The following is a 20545-nucleotide window of genomic DNA, read 5'->3' as shown; positions in this document are numbered from 1 at the left end:
TTACAATAAATTAAAAAAATAACAGTTAAAACTGTCAAAGCGGCTCATCCTCTCCCATGGGGCCCCTTTGTTAAAATCCAGAGGGATTTTATTAAATTACACAAATACCATAGGTATCAGTTCCTATAGTTATCCGTTTGTCTTGGTGCTCATTGACACAATCTCAGGGTGGCTAGAAGCAAACCTGTGCCACAAAGTCAAAACGTGACAGTGGCAAAAAGGTTTTGCAACTCGGTCCAGTGAGGCAAGGATAAACAATGACACAGGCACCCACTTTGCAGGCCAAGTTATCAAAGAACTAGGTGCAGCATTCCAAATAAAACGGAGAATACACCACCCGCATCATCCTCAATCAGCAGGGAAATTGAAAAGGCAGAATGCAAATATATATGTCAATTTATAGAAGCTGTGTCCTGAAACAGGCAGATGCACTGATCCTGCTACTTTTCAGTATTCAAAGTCCCCATGAAATCTCGATGAGATGCCCTACATGTCAAACCTTGCTGATAATATGGTACTAAATCTCTGAAAAAGGCGTATTTTTTTAATTAAGTCTTTTCACATGCAGATAAAAGAAGCAGTACTGCAAGAACGAGATCAAGCTTGTCACACCTTGAACCCCAGAGACAATGTCTAAATCAAAGTACATCAGAGGAAATCCTAGGGCCCGGGTGGAGGAGTCCCTACAAGGTCTTAATTCTCACAAACACTGATAAAGGTGAGAGAGAGGTCCATATGTAGCTGCAGGTCATCCATTTCAAAGCACACAAAAAAAAAGAAAAAAAAAAGAAAAAAAAAAAAAAAACTGTTCACACGAAGGATTCAGAACAGCATAATCTAATTTACGATCATACTGGGTTTCCTCTATTTTGTAGTTTGATCAGTGACTTCAGACAATGGGAAATGGATGTCAGTACCATGGCCGAAGTGACAAGCTAGTTTTGGAGGAGATAATAATGGCACGACACGGAGGAAAGTGGATTTGTGGGACGCTGTTATTGTGTGAAATAGATTGTCTATTACGTTTTATTCTGTTGGCAGCTAAGAGTGAGAAGGACAGGTTACTCCTCCAGGTTCTGCTCTTTCTAATGGAATTTCAGATTAAGAACATGCGATAAAACTAGCTGCAACCACTGTTAAACCAGACTGCTGCCATATATGTTCGCCCAACTGTGCCCGTTAACGCTCAAATGACTACTACTGTGCCAGATAAACTCAAATGGCTTGAACCATGTCATGTAACTGACCAGATTTCTTATAGATCATTTGCATTCGTCATAGAACGGACACAGTGTTGGGAGATTCATCACATGCTATGCAAATGGTACTGTTCAGGTAATAAAAGGAGAAACTACTCACTAGGAGGCACATGAGGGTATTACAAGGCTTAGAGTTCCTCTTACAGAAGCAGTGGACATGGTGGCAGTTCCTGGTTATTTCCATATTGAAAGGGACAGTGATAATTTTAATGGATTCTATTGTTTCCTGTTTACGCCAGAGTTGTTTCTTATTGCATTGTGATGTTTTGGGTGGGCTTAATTGTGGGTAGGCTTGGACGTGAACTTTATCTCTCGTCTACTAGCTTGCAACATGACAATTCTATCCCCTTGAAAAGTGTCCATTTGGCTACCCTGGTAATACATATATTCTTATTGACAGGAAGAAAGCAAAAGAAAAGATGTATTGGCCAATATCAGATGACGAACTTACCCACTTTTATAAAGGTGCTCAGCAGTACGTCTGTGGCGACAGTTTTAATCTCTGACTGCAGGTTTACGAAACGCCCTACAACCAGTGGAGCTCGCCGGAAACCCAGAATCCTGTGATGGGACAAAGGAAGGTGTTGAGGCAGGTCTTTGTTATAGTACCACACATACGCCCCATCTTTATTTCTTCAACAACAAACTTATAACATTTACTCTTATGACGATATGTATTTAAGCAATAAACCCCTGCAAAGGCCTTTAACAAGGGCACAGATTTGTTTCCCAAAGGAGGGTTTTCTGGTATTAACACATACTCAGGTGCAAACCCACAGGGGGCTAAGGGTCTGTGAACAGTCAGATAACTGACTGCAGTAAACGTGGGACAGAGGGAGTCAGTATTTGAAATAAAATAAAAACAACCAACATGGAAACGAAAGCAGAACACCCCCCCCCCACTTCCATTTCCATGACCTCAGCAGGAGGAAGTAGCGAGAAAGATGGCAGCCGGCGGAGGATTAATGGGCCAGTGGAGAGGGGTCCTCAAAAATAGGTCAAGAGGTCTGGGTGGTCTTGATGGGGGCAGGCGGTGTGGGAGGAAGGAGAGGAGTAAGGGCGTCAGGGTCAAGGCAGACACATGGGTGCCTGGGGATGCAGTGCCACCCAACAGGGTGGAACGGAGGATTTTATCGGTAAATAAATCAGTTATAAAGTGACTTAGCAGGACACAGCAAGTAAGTTCACTTGTAGAAACTTTATTAAGTTCCATTACAAGTTCAGGTAGGTTCCAGGACAGGTACCACGCTGGGCAGAACATCTTAGCAGTCACACATACACATTCTAGAAAGACATCACTCACGCTGACCTCACACTACCAAGCATTCATCCATCCAGACATACATCAAAGACATACACAACACACCTCCCTTCCTTACTGAACACACAACCCAATAACTCATTAAAATACATCCATAACCTTTGGCACATGCCATACTACCTCCTTAACTCACTTCAATTCCTCCATAACATTTGCTATAAATCCATAACATAGGGCACACCTATGGTGCCCCCATAAAATTTGCTATTCAACATATAACACATGGCACCCCCGGTGCATAGATAACACTTGTTAAACATCCATAACATGCAGCACACTATAGTGTCTTCATAACAAGACACCGGTGACACAGGGAAGTAGACAACGATCCCCCATAGTTTCACTCTGCACTCCAAGGCAAAGGAAATCATAAAACGGTTTGGCTTACCACAACCCTACAATTCGATGCTGGCAGTCTGGGATCGATCTTGCGCCCCATGGAACATGCAACCCTTAAAATGTCTTTTGGAGCAGAATATCTCCTCATGCTGCACAAGACAAGTCATGAGCATGTAACACACAACATGGCATTTCCGAAATCATCTTTATGTCCTGAAGATGGCTGGTGTATGTGACTTAGACAGATTACCCAGCAGAAATTCGAGCAGACATGTTTAAAACTTCCAGTGGACAACAAATGCTTGACAGCTCAATGAAAATTGAATAAAGCAAATGATTGTATCATAAATGTATTATTGATATAAGCCAGCATTTCTAAATGACACTGCATTTATGGTCATTATAGCACGTTGCACTTTAGGTCGATTTCCTTTTTTGACCTATCCTTGTTTTAAATGATTGTTCATCAATTTGCACAGTCTGAACAAAATCGTATGTGAATGATGTTGTTCAGGTTGAGTGATTGGTGTGTAGGTTGTGTAGGTGAATCAATTTTTTAGTAAGAGTGGAGCTATCAATTCAAAAAGATTTTATGAATGTTTTCTGATTTTTCACTGTTTTCCTTATGTACCAATAAAATTGTTCAAATAAATGAAATTGAGACAATTCGATATTGAAATTGAAATTTTATTTCTATCAGGCTCGTACACAAGTGTTTCAGAGCGCGACAAGGCAAGGGAGGGTAGGGGAACAGGGGAGAACAAAACAGTGATCCTACTAGGCCCAGTGACGTTGAGAATGCGCAAGTGCATGGGGGAGGGGGAGAAGTTGAAAGTGCGAAGCAGAGGAGAAACAGATAAATAATAAATAAATAAGGCAACAGTGGTAGTGCAGCCAGCAATTTGCAAGTGCTAGGTTTAAGGCAGCAGACAGGGTAGGTCTGATAGGTGCAGGAAGAAAAAGGGGGGGGCTGTATGGGTACAGATACAGACCCCAGTGCAAGGGGTGGCCCGAAGACAGCATCGGAGTGTGGCAGGGAGAGCAGGTACCTGGGCCCGGAGGACAGAGGGTGGCCAGGTGCACGGTGCCAAGAGAGAACAGATCAGCAGGGGAGAGGGGGAGCGAAGGCAGACGAAAAGAAGAAGGTCTTGAGGTGCTTCCGGAACCGGAGATGGTTTTCCTCAAGTTTTAGAGTGGCAGGTAGGTTGTTCCAGAGGGAGGCCGCAGCCGAAGACAGATCTACCCCCAGCTCGTTTCTTTGAAAAACGACTGACCTTGAGGGAGTTAGGGGTAGAGGAGCAAAGAACTCGAGAGGGGAGGTATTTGCGGAGGGATAGCTGAAGGTATTTTCGACCCAGGCCCCAGAAAGCCTTGTGGACAATGCAGAGGGTTTTGAATTTAATCCTTGCATCCACTGGGAGCCAATGGAGAGATTTCAGAGCTGGAGAGATACGAACCCAGGGCTTGAGGCTAAGGACAAGTCTTGCAGTACTGTTCTGGATTAGTTGCAGAGGGCGGAGAGTAGAGGCAAGTAGATTTAGAACGAGGCTGTTACAATAGTCCAAGCTAGAGAGAACCAGAGCTTGGGATACCATATACCATGAGCTTCTGGGGGAAGGAGAGGAAAGGCAGAGTACCTCTGAGGAGGTGCAGTAGGAAGTTTGACTTCAGAGATGTGGGCGAAGAAGGAAAGGGTGGAGTCAAAGATGACCCAGAGGTTCTTAACCTTGCAGGTGGGGGTAGGAGGAGGGCCAAGGGAAGCCGGCCAGAGAGTGAGCGGAAAAGATGGTGAAGGTGTGCCGATGAGGAGGATCTCAGTCTTGCTGGCATTCAGACAAAGATCATTGGCGGCACACCAATCTTGAATGGCAGTTAGGCAATCAGAGATGAGAGAGGGAGAGGAGGTGGCCGAGGGCAGCCTGAAAACGAGTTGAGTGTTGTCAGCGTAGCACTGGAAATTTGAGCAGAAAATAGCAATGCAGTGGGCGAGAGTTGCCAGGTATAGGTTGTAAAAGCCATTGTTACTATGTGTAAGAGTTTGTAATACTAGAATACTTGATGAATGCTATGAGAGGTGGTATATGCCTTTTGGTATATACTATTTTTTTGTGTCTTGTGTAAGGAAGGCATGGTATCAAACAGTGAAGACAGACACAAGTGATCGCAGTTTAAGGGTGTTTATTGAACTTCAAATGGGTTGAAGTTCCATGGGTTGGTTGAATGCCTATCTAAACCTAAAGCTAAGGATGGGAGCAAGCTACCACCATCAAATAATACCGCAGTCCTAGTCAAGTCTCTATCAAATAAAGGAGCCTATACTAATAAACCTATTGCCAATCCTTACTTCTAAATACAAAAGGGTGTGGGACAATGGTGTACGCAAAAAGAAAAAGTGTTCAAGAAATTATATATGTCAGGACGGTTGAGCAGTTGGCTTCCCTTCCCCACGTTTTCAGCACGGGGCAACGCAGCACTGTTAGGCAAGATTGCATGCAGTACCCTTTGGGTGCACTACAATAACCCTGACCTCCTGGCAATAGGAACCCAACCTTTGGTATAAGTCTCTACTACACAGGTGGCAGCGGTGGGATTCACGAGTGAAGCCTGCCTCTGGCTCCAGGGTGCCTGGAGGGGGCAGGAAGCAAGGGAGGTGCCCGAAACTCCCTGTGCTTAGTCTCCTAGGAGACAGGAATGCACTCCTAGGTGATTGGCCAGCTGGCTGGAATGAATGGGAGAAACCTGCATAAAAGGCTAGGCTTTTTGGCTTGGAAGGCAGAGTCGACCACTGGACTAAGGAATCCGAAGAACAACTTGAAGGGGACGCCTGCTGCAACTCCTGGAACGTTGGTTTGCCCGGTGAAGCCCTGCTGCTGTGCTGAAACTCCAATTTCGTTTCAACTAGGGAAGCCCTGTAAGGACGACTTCTCCCTTTCCATTGGTGGGACCAATCAACTCCAAATTAAGCCACCTGGACATCCAATCGGAGCTGGTTGAAATTCCACTGCAGTTGCTGCTGGAACTGAATAGCCAGGCAGAGAGGCACACCAGATCGTGTGCGTTGCTTTTAAGATGGCTAAGAGTGCTGGACCCCAGATGCAAGGAAAGCCCATCTCGACAGCCAAGAGTCCGCAGTGTTGCTATTTGCTTAGACGTGAGGAGCTGAAACCGCGAAGTGCCACTGAATAGAAGTTGGTCCTTTTCTGTTGCCGATTGTCCCGTTGCAGTGCAGGAGTCCTCCAGACGTCCCCCCTCTTGTCCCCACGACTGAGGCCCAGGAACACGGGATCTGCAGAGCTGCACAGGAACAGAAGCCAACCAAAGCCCTTTTTCTTCTAACCAAAGGTACTGTACAGTCTAAGAGAACTTGCCTCTTGTTGTAACCTTACTTGTTCTCTGCTGAGACTGGTTTGGGTTGCTCTGTGGAGTTGCTAACAGCTCCTTTACTTCACAAGCCTAATCAGCTTGTGGCCCTGCTTTGATTTCTTCTTTCCTACAAAGACTTCTAAAACATTGTGTAAGACTTGCCTACCTGCAAGAATTGCTTCAGCTCACCTAGACTTTTGCCCAATTAACTTTGGCCTAGCCTGGCTCCCTGAATTACTCTTCTTCCCTCTGACATTATGTTTGGTCTTCCTTCCAGGAAGGGGTTAACTAACTTTGCATTGGGGGTTACCAAATGTACTTAGCTGCTTCAGAATATTTGTGCTATCTCTTGTTTTGTTTGAATAACCTTTTTTCTTTGACATACTCCGAAGTCTGATTCTAAATGCAAACAGTGGTATATTAATGTACACAGTGTCCTATTTACTGAAGTCACCTGAGGGTGTAGGAAGTGTCTGTGTGCCATCCCAGAAGGGTACTTGCTGATTTATAAAGATTAAGAGAGTGTATTTTTGGAGTGTATTTTGTGTGTTACTGCTATATTGCCCCTTCTGAAGAAGGCTTAGTCTGACTGTTAAATAAATGAATTGTTTAATCATGAAACCTTGTGAGTAAGAGTTTATTTGAATACTTGTGACTGTAGAATCTCTGTGTAACTCCCCTACAGCTCACATTGACCCCTCCTGAGATAAAGCTGACTGCTCAAAAAAGCTACCAACCTGGGTAGTACAGACTTATACCAAAGGTTGGGTTCCTACTGCCAGGAGGTCAGGGTTGTTGCAGTGCACCCAAAGGGTAATGCATACATTCTTGCTTAACAAACACGTTGAAGCTTTGCACAACTCTGACTTCTCGGCCACGAGGATACAGTTCAAAGCACAGACATCAGGGCCTTCTGCCAAAGCCTCTTTTCTAATAACAGTCTCTTAATGCAGAGGGTCCGTCATAACAAAGTCTCAAAGTTCCATTCCTATCAGGATTTTCACATGCACAAGTTCTCGTTTTCAATGTTCATCATGCGTCTCCCTCTACAGGCGGAGACCATCTTTTTATCACAGTGTTCACACTTGGTTTCCCTTGTTTGGGCTCAGACCATGGATCTCCCTCATTCGGGCTCAGTTCCTCTTGATATGGATCTCCCTCGCTCTTCCTCGGATCCTCTTAAATGGATCTCCCTCGTTTGGGCTTGGATCCTCTTGATATCAAAATCAAAGACTATCGAATGTAAGATGGGGTTTGTTTAAACCATCGCTGGACCACTTTGTTTAACTTCACACATTTATTTTCATCAATTTTCTACTTTCTTTGTTGTTGGCGGGATACCTTACAGAGACTTTCGATTGAGCACATCCACAGTGCCGGACCGCTCTGTCAACAGTATCTTATCTTTCTTTCTCAAGCTCAAACATTCATCAGCAGTTTAGCTTTACTCGCGCCTTTCATCACACGCGTTCAACAATGTTCGTTCCAGCTCTCACTAAACAACGTTGCCGCTTGCAAACTTGACTTCAACATAAACCGGTCTTGCATCAGTCTCCCCAACTCACCGGCTGTGTTGATCTTTCTGGCACTTCGTTATTGGAGCCAAGGACGATACCACAGCGGCTGCTGCCCCCCCCCCCGTCTTGGTCAGTTACGTGGGAGGTCCTTCAGTCTGGTTTCCTGGCCTTGCGCGTTCTGCCTTGAAGGTTTCTTGAAAGCAACAGCGTCTTTCCAGAAAGGTCAAGGGTAATTAACTTCTTACATATCCTTCTTGGTCTGCCGTCTTTCTCCCCTCGTTCAGCTGCCGACTTGAAACTGCTGTACCTTTGTGTGCTTTGCCTCGCTGAGTGTGCTTTCATGCTCCACCCTTTATCCGTGTGGGGAAGTCTAATGGAAGTCAGGTGCGAGTGATTATCAGTAATTGCCTGACCGCGCCTGACCACAGTAGCGAGACATGTCAGATGCACTGCTTGGGCTGTCCATGTGAAAGTGCTGGAAAACAGAAGGGGGGTGGAGAGGTGTAAGGTTCCCACGTATCCTACCTGGTAGGATGGAGGTAAAGGTATTGCAGGGGGAGGGATACTGCATCTCGCCATCTGGTGCCCCAATCCCAGAAGCCCCCTCACCCAGGTGAGCCTCCCACACTGGTCCACCCCCAGGGTCTGGATCCAAAGACACACAGACACACACAGGCACACATCTCTTTAATACTGAGACAAAGAAGAGGCAACTAGGAGCAATGCACACATCCACTTGGGCACACCACTCTGGTACTGAGATGAAGAAGAGGCCTATGAAACAACACTACCATGGTCAGGCATGTCCCATTGATTGGGGTCAGGCAAAGAGTCAGAGGGAAAGAGTCTGGCTTGGAAAGAGAGAGAGAGAGAGTCCAGTTTGGAGGGAGAGTCCCGTTTGGAGAAGGCGTCCTGTTTGGAGAGAGGAACCCGATCAGTGAAAAGGACGCTGAGCACTGCAGGAGAGTGAGGGAGACGTTGCAGCCCGAACGGTCTATGAAACAGTAAGGAGCCCTGCAGAATCCACTGAAGACTCTAGGGAGCCGTCAAAAGCAGCAGGAAGTTTCAAAAGAGGCAAGCTCTGCTCTTGTCGAAGCTCCAGAAGAGTGAAAGGGGAGCAAGGGACCGAAGAGCAGAAAACCGGAGCCACCCAAAGGAGCTGCCTGATACTGGTGAGTGACAGAGGGAAAGTCACGCCGGGGCGCTCCAGGGGCTTGGATTTGGGTACAAGGAGATGCTGATCAAATGAAAGCTTATGCTAAAAGGGGAGAAAGATTTGTGAAAACACAACGAGCTGCAAGGCTTTTCATGCTAGGATGACCCGGCACCTGTACCTGCGTATCCACTGAAGAGTTCTCCGTATCAGAGGGAACGGAGGGAAGGCGTAGAGGAACTTGTCCATCCACGGAAAAGAGAACGCTTCCCCCAGCGAGCCTTCCTGTGGCCACCTGCTGGCATACATTTCGCACTTCTTCTTCTTCGTAGCGAAGAGGTCCAGCGGAGGCCGTCCCCATTTCTCGAAGACTTTCGACAACTGGACGCTGTCTATCTCCCACTTGTGAATTTGGTCCATATTTCTGCAGAGCGAGTCCGCTTGCTCGTTCGGCACCCCCGGAAGATGATGAGCTACGATGGATATATCGTGTTTCAGAGCCCAGTGCCACACCTTCTGAGCCTCGGTGGAGAGGGTTCTGGATCGCGTGCCCCCTTGCTTCCTCAAATAAAACATCGCCGTTGTGTTGTCTGTCAATACTCTCACTATGGACCCTCTGATGTGCGGCAGGAACAACTTCAGGGCCCAGCGCACTGCTCTCAGTTCCAGAACGTTGATGTGCAGGAGAGATTCCCTCTGAGACCAACGACCTTGCGTTTGTAGAGTGCCCATGTGTGCTCCCCAGCCTGTCAGGGACGCGTCTGTCACTATGGTTAGCAGAAATTCCGGCTCCTGTAGGGGTACCCCTTTGGATAGATTCTGGAAGCTTCTCCACCACTGAAGAGCTAGTAGGAGCTCGTCGTCGACGGTCAGTTTGTCCGACCAGAGCCCTTGGGCCTGCGTCCATCGGTCCGCCAGAAACTCTTGCACCGGCCTCATGAACAGGCGGCAGTTGCCCACCAGAGGAATGCAGGACGCCATAGCGCCCAGAATTGACATATATTTTCTCACTGACAGTCTGGTATTGATTTTCAGCTGACCTGCCAATCGATTGAGTTTGGTTATTCTGTCGAGGGATGGCTTCACTAACCCTGACTGGGTCTCGAACTGTGCGCCCAGGAACACCAAGCTTCTCGATGGCGTTAACAAGGATTTCTCAAAGTTTACTGCAAACCCCAGCCGTTGTAAGAGGTGCATGGTGGCCTGCAAACTTGTGTGAGTCGACATAGGGGAGGACCCCCTCACCAACCAGTCGTTGAGATACGGGTATACATGATGGCCTTGTCTTCTCAGCCAGGCTGCCACCGGGGCCAAGCATTTTCTGAACGTTCTGGGAGAGGATTTCAGCCCAAAGGGAAGTACTGTGAACTGGTAGTGAGTCTGCCCTACCACAAACCTTAGGAACTTTTTGTGTCACTGACACATCGGTATGTGGAAGTACGCGTCCTGCAGGTCCAGAGACGCCAGAAAGTCCCCTTCTTGGACTGACCGTATTACTTCTTGGAGCGTGAGCATCTTGAATTTAAGGCTTTTCAACGATTTGTTTAGATCGCGCAGGTCTAGAATGGGACGCCACTTTCCGTTTGTTTTTTTCACCACAAAGTATCGGGAATAAACCCCTTGATCCCTCTGTGACGACGGAACCAATTCTATAGCACCTTTTTGTAGCATAAGTGCTACTTCCTGCTGCAACACGCTCAGATGGGGTTGAGCTACAAACGCCGGTGGAATGTGCGGAGGGTTGCTTTCGAATTGCAGGGAATGTCCGTATCTTACAGTGTCCAACACCCATTGATCCGTTGTCATCTGCTCCCATTCGTTGATGTAGCACGATACCCTGCCTCCCAGAATGTTCCGATGCCTGTCATTGCTGGTCCTTGGTCTGCTTATCCCTCGTCGACGATGAGTAACCTGTTCTCTTCTTGGGGGCCTGGTAGTCCCAGCGTCGTTTTGCCGCTTGAGAAGCCCGTCTGTATCCCTGGGAGGGGTATGCTGGCCTACTGAAGGATCTGTCTCTCGATGCCGAGAATCTGGAATTTCCCGATGCTCCTCTGATGGGACGAAAAGACTGGAAGCTTCGACCACTTTGAAGGGCCCCCAAGGAATGTGCCGTGTCCGAGTCCTCTTTCATGCCCTTCAGGGCCTCGTCTACCTTCTCACCGAACAGAAGGTCTCACTCAAAAGGCATATCCAGCACCTTGTATTGCACCTCTGGTCGGAAGTTGGTGCATTTCAGCCATGCCTGCCTTCGGAGACCACACCGTTATTCACCTGCTTAAACCCCGATTCCGCTAGGTCCACCGCGATGTTTATGGCATGACTGGAGGCCTCTTCACCCTCTCTGACCAGTAACATCGCCGCCTTACGATGTTCTCCCGGAAGATGCTCCAGCATAGGAGCCAGTCGGTGCCACATCTCCCTGTCGTATCTGGCTACTATAGCCAGGGTATTGGCCACTTTCACTGTGGTAGCACCTACCGACAGCACTTTTTTGCCAAAAGCATCCTGTCGTCTGGCATCACTTTCCAGGGGAGTCGTGCACTTGTGCTGGGCCCTCGCCTTTCTCGCCGCCGCTGCCGACACCACTGAGTCGGGAGTTGGTTGGGAGGAGAGACACTTGGGGGTAGACTCTGGAGCCTTAAACTTTTTCTCCAGCCGACCTTTTATCGCTGGTTCCGAGAAAGGGTGGCGCATGTTCTGCAGCCCCTCTTGCCACAAATGATCCAGGATGGGTACTGAAAACACTGACCTTCTCCAGCATGGGGTCTGGCATGGATTCACATGCTCATGAATATTCCCAGTCGTCAGGCTGGGAATCGTCGGTAAAGAAAAAAACAGTATCTGTTTCGTTTCTGATCTGTCTTTCGTAGTAATAACCAATCACTGGTCTCTGCGTCATACTGACCACAGCCAATGACTGCCCTCTACCTAAGCCCCGCCTCTGGCAGCCATCTTCAGATTTTTACCGCACGTTCATGTGTTGGGATCCTCGTGCTATTGCTCTCGAGCGTTAGTGCTATTTTTTTCACGTTTTTTCGGTCAAAAGAGCCTCAAGCTCCACCGACTCTCCATCCGATCAACGGGGACCCGTGTCGGATTCGTCTGCGCCCCTCAAGGGTGAAGATTTCGTCGAGCTACGCTTTTGGAGGACTCCAGAAGTTTTCTCGGGCCCGTCCCGGACATGGCCCAGGAGAAGGGAAGCTCGACGCTCGGAAAGCTGTTCAGGGTCTGCCCTGGATGCCAGCTGCAGAACGTCTTTAAGGAGGACGAACACTCCTTTTGTCTTTACTGCTTACATGAGGACAAGACGCACGTGGAGAAGGACTGTGCGTTTTGCGGCAACATGTCGGAGCGGACCATGAAGGACCGTCATCAACGTCTCGCCAACTGGCTGGAAGGGAAGAGCCCGTCCGGTGAGAAGAAGAGGAAGAAATCCGAGCGGTCTTCTAAGACCTTTGAGGACACCCCGGCGACGGGGCTCCAACACAAGGCCAAGCACCGCGAGTCCGTTGGCACCGGGAGCGCCGAACGGTCGGGCTCTACGGGCACCAGGCAGGGCGCACCCTCCCCGGTACCATCAACCATGAGCCAACGCTCTGGGTCGGGTAAGAGGAAGGCCGAGCACCCGGCGAAGCTCCTGGAGAGGCCCGGTCGAGCTCGAAGGCCCCATCGGAGGGGGGAGCGAGGCAGTGTCCCCCCCCCTCAAGGATAAGGCGGTGAGCGCACCTAAGGTGGTGAAGGCCTTAATCCATCCGGCCAAGGCCTGTATCGAGACTGTCGCGGCGGCCCTGGCTCAGACTGTGGAGGCTACGCCAGTGGTGGCGACCTCGGGGCTCAGAGTCTCCCTGCCACCTCGGAGGGAGTCCTCTTTTATGCCCATCGATAGGACCCCCGTGAAATCTCCGGCGGAGAAGAAAAAGGGGGGGGAAGGGTGTCGTCGTAGACTCGGCTTCGACCTCGGAGGAAGAGCTGATCGAGGTCTTAAGCCACGGCCTCGGCGTGGAAGAAGACCGGCCCATCGGGATGGATCCCGACGCGGGTGACGACGACATCGCTGAGGGCGCCGACGGGGCCCCTGATCGCCCGTCGGATTCCCCTCTGCCAGCGCCGCAAGACAACTCAGCGGCCATTTTGTTGGCTATACAGTCCTTATGCACGGAGATAAGGACGAGACTACCGTTGCCAGCGGAGGAACCACTCCCGTCGGGGGACCCAGAACCGGGACCTTCTGGCGTTCCTCCTCCCATGAAAAGAAGGATTCACCCTCCACCTCCTTTTCAGCCGTCGCGCCCCGTCCAGCCCTCCTCCCCGTCCACGACTCGAGGGGATGATACGGGGACTGACACGGCCGCGACGGGTACGGACGACGAGGTCTACGACGAGGATCTTCCGTCCTCACCTCCCACCAGGGCTTCTCCGCCCAACGAGATTGGATCGTTCCACTCCATGATCGCCAGGGCATCCGATCTTTTCCAACTCTGCCCTGAGGAGAAGAAAAAGGAAGGATTCCTTTATCAACGGCGCGAGGCCAAGAGGAAGACGGTCCTCGCGGTGCCTCTACTGGACGACATTTGGGATGAGGGCCTCGCCCTCCTCAAGAACCCTTCCACGACGCCAGCGAGAAGAGACCGGTACGAAAAGAAGTACCGGGTCCCGGACGCGGTCCCCCTGTGCCACCGGGCGCAGCCTACCCCGGACTCCGTCGTCTCCGCGGCGGCCAGGAAGAAAGCGGGGGGGGGATGCGGCCTCCACATCGACTTCCCCGCCGGACGGCGAGGGAAAGAAATTGGACTCTATGGGACGCAGGGTCATCTCGTCTGCAGCGACGACGATTAAGGCGGCCATCGCCTTGGCTATCGTGGACCGCTACGACAGGGAGCTATGGTACAAACTGGCTCCTCTGCTGGACTTCCTACCGGACGACAAGAGGGCGGATGCCCTGGAGATCCTACAGGAAGGTGAGGTGGCGTCGGACCACGCCATCACTACTGCGACGGACATCGCCGATACGGGATTTCGCCAGTTGGGCAACGGCGTGTGCCTTAGGCGGCGTGGATGGCTCAAGGCTACGGACTTCCGTCAAGACGTACAGACCAGAGTCCTGGACATGCCGTTCGATGGGAACAACCTGTTTGGGAAAACAGTGGACGATTCCCTTCAGGCCATTAAAGCGGACACGGAGACGGCCCGGGCCCTTGGGGTTCTGCAACAACGACAGCCGCCCTTTCGGAGCAGCGGAGGCAAGGGCGCCTCCAAAGGTTCCGGCGGCGGTTTCTCCACCTATCGTCAAGCGGCCCGCTCGTCGTCTCAGGAGGCCTATAGGGGACGAGGCAAGTCGGGCGGACCCCGCCGTCGTCGCCAAGGAGGTCAAGGCGGCAAAGCCTCGTCGAAACAGGATTGAACCGGCCGTGGGGTCGGGCCCCCACCGAAGCACCCCGGTGGGAGGCCGGCTGGCGAGCTTCGTCAGCGTGTGGGAGTCCATCTCCACCGACCGTTGGGTGTTGGACGCCTTAGCCCGGGGCCACGCGCTCGAGTTTCAAAGAAGGTGCCCGCGCGTCCCCCCCGTGGCCAGGAAAGAGCTTCACGTCCCGCAGCTTCTCCTGGAGGTAAAGGCGATGCTCAGGAAGGGTGCCATCGAACTCGTCCCAAAGAGGCTTCGGGGCTCCGGAGTCTACTCGAGATACTTCCTCGTGAAGAAGAAGACGGGAGGATGGCGCCCCATCCTAGACCTGCGACGTCTGAACAAGTTCATCAAGGCTCGGAAGTTCCGGATGGTCACCCTCCAGCACGTCCTGGGTCAGCTGGAGGAAGGAGACTTCCTGTCGTCGTTGGATTTGGAGGATGCCTACTTCCATATTCCCATCCTAAGGGGGCACCGAAAATTTCTCAGGTTTGTGGTCCAAGGGCGTCACTACCAGTTCAAAGCCCTCCCCTTCGGACTACGGTCGGCACCCAGGGTTTTCACCAAGTGCCTTGCACCGGTGGCGGCGCAGCTGCGCCGAGAGGGGATCCACGTCTACCCCTACCTGGACGACTGGCTCATCCGAGCCAAGACGAGGGAGCTCGCCGTGGACCACACGGCAAGGACCGTCCAGCTTCTCACGGACCTGGGATTCTCCGTGAACTACGCCAAATCCCACCTGGTACCTGCGCAAGACGCACTGTTTCTGGGAGCGAGGCTCGACACAGTGTCCCTTCTGGCCTCCCCGTCGGAGCAGAGGACCAGGGCCATCCTGGGCAAGGTACAACGGATGTTGGTGGCCGACGCGGCCAAGGTGAGGTCCATCAAGTCCCTCCTCGGAATGATGTCTTCCTGCATCTACCTCATTCCCCTGTGCAGGCTCCGGATGCGCCCGTTACAAGAGTTCCTGGACGCGCGCTGGATCCAAACGACAGGCAGCTTCGAGGAAAGGATCACACTCGACGAGAGTTTCCGACGAGCGATCCGGTGGTGGGGCACCCGCGCGCATCTGACGGCGGGCATGGACTTCCAGACCCCAGCCCACCAGGAGACAGTGACCACGGATGCCTCCCTGGAAGGGTGGGGAGCGCACACCGAAAATCTGCACGCAAGAGGCCTTTGGCTCCCGACGGAGAAATCACTACATATCAACGTCCTGGAGCTCCGTGCAGTGTTTTGGGCCCTCAGGTCCTTCCTTCAGTCCCTCAAGGGCAAGGTGGTGAGGATCTTCACCGACAACACCACCACCATGTTTTACATCAGGAAACAGGGCGGAACCAGGTCCCCAGCGCTGTCCAAGGAGGCGCAGGACCTGTGGAATTGGGCCGTCGCCCAAAGGATATTTCTGGTGCCGTTTCATCTGGCAGGGATAAAAAACACCATCGCCGACTCACTCAGCAGGGAGCTGCGCTCGTGCCACGAGTGGGACTACGGCAGGATCTAGTGGATCGCCTCTTCCGACGGTGGGGCACACCCCAGCTCGAGCTGTTCGCGACGGCGACGAACTCCAAGTGCCGGAGGTTCGCCAGCAGGTTTCCCCAGGCGAGGAGCATGGGCGATGCTTTCTCGTTCCCCTGGGAGGGCCTGTTCCTTTACGCATTCCCTCCATTGCCACTGCTGATCCGGCTCATCAACCAGCTCAAGAGGTCACGGTGCAGGATGATCCTCGTCGCACCTGCGTGGCCGAGGCAGATATGGTTCCCGGACCTTCTGGACTTGTCAGCGTCCCCGTCAATCAACCTGCCGGTGGACGCGGATCTACTCTCCAGGGAAGGAGGCGCCATCCTCCACCACGACCCGAAATCGCTGAACTTGCAGGCCTGGCTCCTGCAGCGCTAGAGTTTGGAGGATACGACATACCGGCCGACTGCAGAGAGGTTCTTGCAAAGGCCAGGGCGTCCTCGACTCTGAAATGCTACGGACACAAATGGAAGAGGTTCTCTGTCTGGTGCCACGCACAGAAGATTAACCCTCTACGGATTACGGCTCCCCAAGTACTGCCGTACCTGCTGACGCTGGCCAAAGCTGGACTGGCACACGCGTCCATCAAGATTCATCTTGCTGCGATCTCCCGATACACCAGAACCACGGGGCGGACGTCCTTGTGGTCTCATCGTCTGGTGAAAGAGTTCATGAAGGGACTGTTCAGATCGTTTCCGCCGGTGAAGGCTCCGGCCCCGGCGTGGGAGCTCAACGTGGTGCTGACCAAGCTCATGGGACCTCCGTTCGAGCCTCTGCACTCGGCCCCGTTGAAGTTTCTGTCGTGGAAAACAGCGTTTCTTGTGGCCATCACCTCCGCACGACGAGTGGGAGAGATCCAGGCCCTTTCCTGCAAGGCCCCGTACTTGACTTTTCACGACACGAGGGTAGTGCTCAGGACGCACCCCTCCTTCATGCCCAAGGTGCCGTCGGACTTCCACCTCAACGAACCCTTGGTGTTGCCTGTGTTCTTCCCGTCGCCTTCGTCGCCGGCTGAGAGGACTTTGCACTCGCTGGATGTGGCTAGAGCGCTAAAGTTCTACGTGGACCGCACGAAGTGTTTTCGGAAGACGTCACAACTCTTTGTGAATTTTGGACCTGTCAATCAGGGGAAGGCACTCTCGAAGGCTTCCATTTCCAGATGGCTCTCCTGCTGTATCATGTACTGTCATCGGTTGGCAAACCGACCGCTGCCTGGCCGTCCAAGAGCCCATTCCACCAGAGCGATCGCAGCTACCACGGCGTTCCTTTATGGTGTGCCCCTGCTGGACATATGCAGGGCTGCTACGTGGAGGTCGACGCACACCTTCACGAAATTCTACTGCGTCGATCGGGATTCCAGGGAGGAGTCCAGGGTCGGCCAAGCAGTGCTGCGCAACCTGTTCGCCTGAGGTGAGCCTGGTGAGGAGGTAAGATGCTTAATGTTGAGTTTGATGTAATGCTTAATGTTGAGCCTTTGCCACCTCCCGTGGTTGTGCATGTGTGTACTGCTATGTATTCTTTATTCATGAGCATGTGAATCCATGCCAGACCCCATGCTGGAGAAGGAACAAGTTACTTACCTGTAACTGTTGTTCTCCAGCATGGGTCTGGCATGGATTCACATGCGAACCCTCCCACCTACCCCTCTGCGGCTCTTCACTTGGTCATACTGCCACTTCACGTGCTTCCAAATCTGAAGATGGCTGCCAGAGGCGGGGCTTAGGTAGAGGGCAGTCATTGGCTGTGGTCAGTATGACGCAGAGACCAGTGATTGGTTATTACTACGAAAGACAGATCAGAAACGAAACTGATACTGGTTTTTTCTTTACCGAGGATTCCCAGCCTGACAACTGGGAATATTCATGAGCATGTGAATCCATGCCAGACCCATGCTGGAGAACAACAGTTACAGGTAAGTAACTTGTTCCTTCTCCTCTTTCCCATGTGGTCGAAAAGAAAACAGTCCTTTTTCTCTTCTTCCTGTGCCAGGCCGAATTCTGTACAAGCCATCATGGAGTGAAATGACCCAATATCGTCCGGGGGGGGGGGGGACGGCTGAGCCGGGCTTCTAATTCTGCTTCGGACTCCCAGGTTGGAGGGAGAGAGCGAGACCTTCGATAAGGCTCTACTGTCCGAGTCTGAATCCATCAGCTCTCCTTCCTCGCTGCGTGGAGCCGAGAGGTCTGTAACCGCTGGCAATGCCGCGGGGGTTGACTGAGGTGGCCGACGAGACGGGCCCGGGTCGTCGATGGTCGACCTAGCCGGAGTTGCTTGAGGTAGTCTGTCGTCCAGTGTCTTCAGCAACGTTTGCGACGTGGATAAGACCTCCAGCGACAAGAGTGACTGCGGATTGAGCAGAGGGGTAGACCCCGGAATGTTCCCTGAGAGGGGCCTGGTAATCCCTCGTAACCCAAGGTCTGCAGGGCCAGCTATTCTCACATCCTCATCTCCCAAGGACACCGAAAAGGCCTCTTGTTGCAATAGTGTCTCCGGCAAAACTGGGACGTAAACCTCTGGTCGCCAGGCCTCTTGCGGAATCTCCGTCGACGAAGCAATAGCTGGACTCGTCGTCGTCGTTATTGCCTGCGGTCCAAGAACGGTTGAGGCCAATTGTGCCAGCGGCAGAGAGGTGGTCGACGACTGCCCTGCCATCAACGACGGCGGCGGTCGTGCCGGTCCTTGAGGCGTTCCCGCCTTTTCCGAACTCGACCTGCGCTTCTCTGCATCTCGACTCGTGGTAGACCTATGATGATCGCCCCAGGAGGATTTAGATTTTTCTTTTCTGTCCTTCTTCGTTGAAGATGAGGATGACGAGGCTTTCTTCGACGAAGAGTCCTTAGAATGGCCTCTCGATGATTCCTTCTCCGCCGGTCGTGATTTCTTCACCAGGGGTTCTGACGATGTTGAGCGGCGCGGGGCCCATGAAGATTTTGACACTGAGGCCACGCTGCGCGTGGAGCCCACCTCCGAAGCCGAGTATGCCCCCACTCCATCGTTTAACCATGTCACAAGTCTTCGACTTCGATCTTTAAGAGTCTTCTGGGAGAAGCCCTTACATATGCCGCACTTGTCCACCGAGAGATGAGGGTGTAGACAATATATGCAATCCATATGTCCGTCCCCCTCATACACCTTCTTCAACCCGCACGTAGCTCATGGGCGGAACAGCGCTTTTCCTGACATCAGGAGAAACTCCAACAGCACAACCTAGACAAAATAGTAGACTACACGAGGTGCTCCCACTACTTTGGAGACGGTTGAAATCTGAAGGGAGCCGCGGGGTGGGGCATTTATACCGCTACGTCGTAGTGGGGCATGTGTGCGTGGTCCCAAAACGACGTAGATAGGACACAAAAGTGTCAAACGTTTTCCTATGGGAAACGGCTTTATAAGTGTACCGAAGGTTCCCAGACTGTCGACAGGGAATATTCTAAGCATGTCAATCCATGAAAGATCCAATGCTGGAGAAAGATTAAGATACTGAAGCTGTTGTTCCTGTCAAGTATTAAAGTAATTCAAGAAAAGAACAAGCTAAGTGAACTATTGAAAAGCCTGAAAGTTTGCAAAGTTGATTTGGAATACTTATTGAAAGCCAAGAGAACTGACCATAATTTTTAAGCTAAAAAAGAGTTGTCTTCTCGGGGAAGGGAACCCCGCGGCCGTTTGGAACTTTGTTGGACTTGGGGAAGGGAACCCAGAAGCCTTCTGAAACTGTGTTTGTGTGGAACTGTTTTGAACTTGGGGAAGTGGCTGTAACACAAGCAAAGGAGCTGGAAGAAGCTTAGAGCTTTATTTTGAACACTATTTCTTTGGTTGCCGACATCCCTATACATTGTATATCTCTAGTTGTGAGGGCTAGTATAGGTTTTGGACACAGACTTAAGTTGAACTTAAGGACAGAGACTATCCTTAGTTTCTTTAATTAGGGAAATCCCACATTGGTATAGGCCAAGTTAGGCCTTACTCCATCCTGACAAATAAGAAATAAATATTTGATTTTAAGAAAAGTGAATATGTTGTCTGTGTCTTACTTCATGATGCCTTCACAAAGGACACACTGCTTCTGTCACCACAAAACAACTCAGTCGAACTGTTGCCGCCCGTCAACGTTGGTCTATGCTCCTCAGTTCTGTGGCTTAAATGCCACCCCGGCAGCCCGCACATCCATCATTCTCCTTGTGTGGTGATGAACAAATAAACTTGCATGCAACTTTAGGCACTCGCTCGTGCACTTACTACGCTAGCTCTGCTTTCCTGATCGCAAGTTGCAGGGTTGAAATTAGATAGGCTCATAGAGCCATTTAGCTGCTGGTTTGTATGTTTCAGCACCTGCTCATGCCACTCTGAACTGTTTCCTGGCGCTGCAAACAGTGCCTACTATATATCTAAAGTGTCCCCCGCAATTGTCTATTTTTGCCACCACCTGGCAGTAGAGGAGGCACATACAGACACTGTTAATGGGAGCGCAGCAGGCGACTATGCAAGTTTGATTGTTAACTATGTCAGTGTTACAATCCTGCCTTTTTTGTAATTAAGAGGTTGAATCAAACTTCTTTTCCTTTCTTCCCCGGAGGGAAAAGCTTAAACGTGGGGGTGTTGCCTGCAGTCTTGGGTATCTGCCTTGTATGTGGGACAACCGCCCTTCAGCCCAGCGGCAGTCATGGGGTGTCC

The 20545-nt window shown here is 51.2% G+C and overlaps 1 protein-coding gene across 2 annotated transcripts in view; it reads right to left on the bottom strand.

Moving 5' to 3' along the window:
- The window catches only part of FAM20B (FAM20B glycosaminoglycan xylosylkinase), a 357456-nt gene that overhangs the window by 154039 nt on the left and 182872 nt on the right, over positions 1-20545 (bottom strand). For both annotated transcript variants that reach the window (XM_069641175.1, XM_069641174.1), the window contains exon 4: positions 1711-1820. In XM_069641175.1, coding sequence (XP_069497276.1) covers positions 1711-1820 — 110 coding nt within the window. The remainder of the gene's footprint in view (positions 1-1710; positions 1821-20545) is intronic.

This window comes from Ambystoma mexicanum, chromosome 1q (genome assembly GCF_040938575.1).
Source record: "Ambystoma mexicanum isolate Mex_15411 chromosome 1q, UKY_AmexF1_1, whole genome shotgun sequence".
Lineage (NCBI taxonomy): Eukaryota > Metazoa > Chordata > Amphibia > Caudata > Ambystomatidae > Ambystoma > Ambystoma mexicanum.
The sequence above is the reverse complement of the archived record's forward strand: the minus strand, read 5'-3'. Positions and strand labels throughout refer to the sequence as shown.